This window comes from Kryptolebias marmoratus, unplaced genomic scaffold (assembly GCF_001649575.2).
Source record: "Kryptolebias marmoratus isolate JLee-2015 unplaced genomic scaffold, ASM164957v2 Scaffold83, whole genome shotgun sequence".
Lineage (NCBI taxonomy): Eukaryota > Metazoa > Chordata > Actinopteri > Cyprinodontiformes > Rivulidae > Kryptolebias > Kryptolebias marmoratus.
The window spans coordinates 23,089-24,764 of record NW_023665817.1 but is presented as its reverse complement, the minus strand read 5'-3'; the positions used below and the strand labels follow the sequence as shown (position 1 = coordinate 24,764).

Here is a 1,676-nt window from a genome sequence, read left to right as displayed (position 1 = left end):
GAGAGTAGATACAGGGGACGGGGGACAGGGAGACAGGTGAGGACTTGGGGACAGGTAAGGACACAGACAGATGAGAGTAGATACAGGGGACGGGGACAGGGAGACGGGTGAGGACAGGGGAATACAGGATGAGTTCAATAAAGACAGACAGGAAGTCACCTGAATGTTCTGGTTCTGATCGGAGACGTGTCTCTCTGGTTCTGTCCCAGTTGGACCTACAGGCCGGTCAGGAGGTTGTTGTCTACGATCAGAACTCTTCAGACCCGGCCGCTCTCGGATCCGACTCGTTCCTCAGCGTCCTGCTGGTGAAACTGGAGAAGAGCTTCCCCTCTGTGCACCTGCTCTCAGGTCAGTCCTGGCTTGGTTCTGATCCATTTGATCAGAACCTGGACCACTTCCTGTCTCAGTACTGAGTCTCACCTGGAGCTGCTGGTACCAGGTGCTGATTGGTCTGTCTGTCAGTGTTCTGCAGTTTGATGTTTTCTAGTACCAGAACCAGAGTTTTCCTGTCATCCTGGTTCTGATCCAGCAGAAGCTCACGGTTCTTGGTTGTTTCTCAGGTGGTTTCTCTGAGTTCTCCCACCTGTTTCCGGGTCTCTGTGAGGGGAAGTCCACGTTGGTTCCGTCCTGCATCTCTCAGCCCTGCCTCCCTGTGACCAACATCGGGCCAACCCGGATCCTGCCGCACCTGTACCTGGGCTGTCAGAGGGATGTCCTGAACAAGGTGACCCGAACGGGTTTTTCAGTCAGAAACCATGACCTGAGTCTTGTTAGTCTTGGTGGTTCTGATCCGGTTCTCCTCGCCTCTTTTCCAGGACCTGATGCAGCAGAACGACATCGCCTATGTCCTGAACGCCAGCAACACCTGCCCCAAACCGGACTTCATCCACGACTCGCACTTCCTGCGGGTTCCCGTCAACGACTCGTTCTGTGAGAAGATTCTTCCCTGGTTGGACCGGTCCGTGGAGTTCATAGGTGGGTGTCCTGCCGGACTTCCTGTTCTCAGGTAACTGGTTCTGGAGCTCGCAGCTCAGCCCAAACTCTGCTGTGTTTCAGAGAAGGCCAAAGCGTCCAACGCCCGAGTCCTGGTACACTGCCTGGCAGGAATCTCCCGCTCTGCCACCATCGCCATTGCTTACATCATGAAGAGGATGGACATGTCGCTGGACGAGGCCTACAGGTGAGGCTCTGCACTCGAATGACGAAGCACTTGGGTCGGGCACCTGGGCGATGACCCGGCGTACGGGTGTGGGAGGCTCTGCAGGAAGTCTAAAACAGCCTGTTTCACTCTGGTGACCCATCCCTGATATCTCTCTGACCCCCAGGTGACTTTTCTCTGACCCCTCGGTGACCCCCTCTGACCCCTCTCTGACCCCCCCTGACTCCTTGGTAACCTCTCTATGACCCCTCTCTGATCCCCCTCTGACCCCCCTCTGACCCCCTGTCTGATCTCCTCTGAACCCTCTGACCCCTCTCTGACCCCCTGGTGACCTCTCTCTGACCCCTCTCTGATCCCCCTCTGACTCCTTGGTAACCTCTCTCTGACCTCTCGGTGACCTCCCTCTGACCCCCCTCTGACCCCCTTTCTGATCCTCCTCTGACCTCTCTCTGACCCCTCTCTGATCCCTGTCTGACCTCTCACTGACCCCCCTCTGCCCCCCCTCTGACCCCTCTCT

General features: G+C 56.8%; 1 protein-coding gene across 1 annotated transcript in view; it reads left to right on the top strand.

The window, feature by feature from the left end:
• The first annotated feature begins 113 nt into the window (after positions 1–113).
• The window catches only part of dusp16 (dual specificity phosphatase 16), a 5,159-nt gene continuing 3,596 nt past the window's right edge, over positions 114–1,676 (top strand). Inside the window, exons 1-4 of the mRNA XM_017405446.3 lie at positions 114–348; positions 561–724; positions 816–975; positions 1,057–1,180. Of these exons, the coding sequence (XP_017260935.2) occupies positions 129–348; positions 561–724; positions 816–975; positions 1,057–1,180 (668 nt within the window). The 5' untranslated portion in view covers positions 114–128. The remainder of the gene's footprint in view (positions 349–560; positions 725–815; positions 976–1,056; positions 1,181–1,676) is intronic.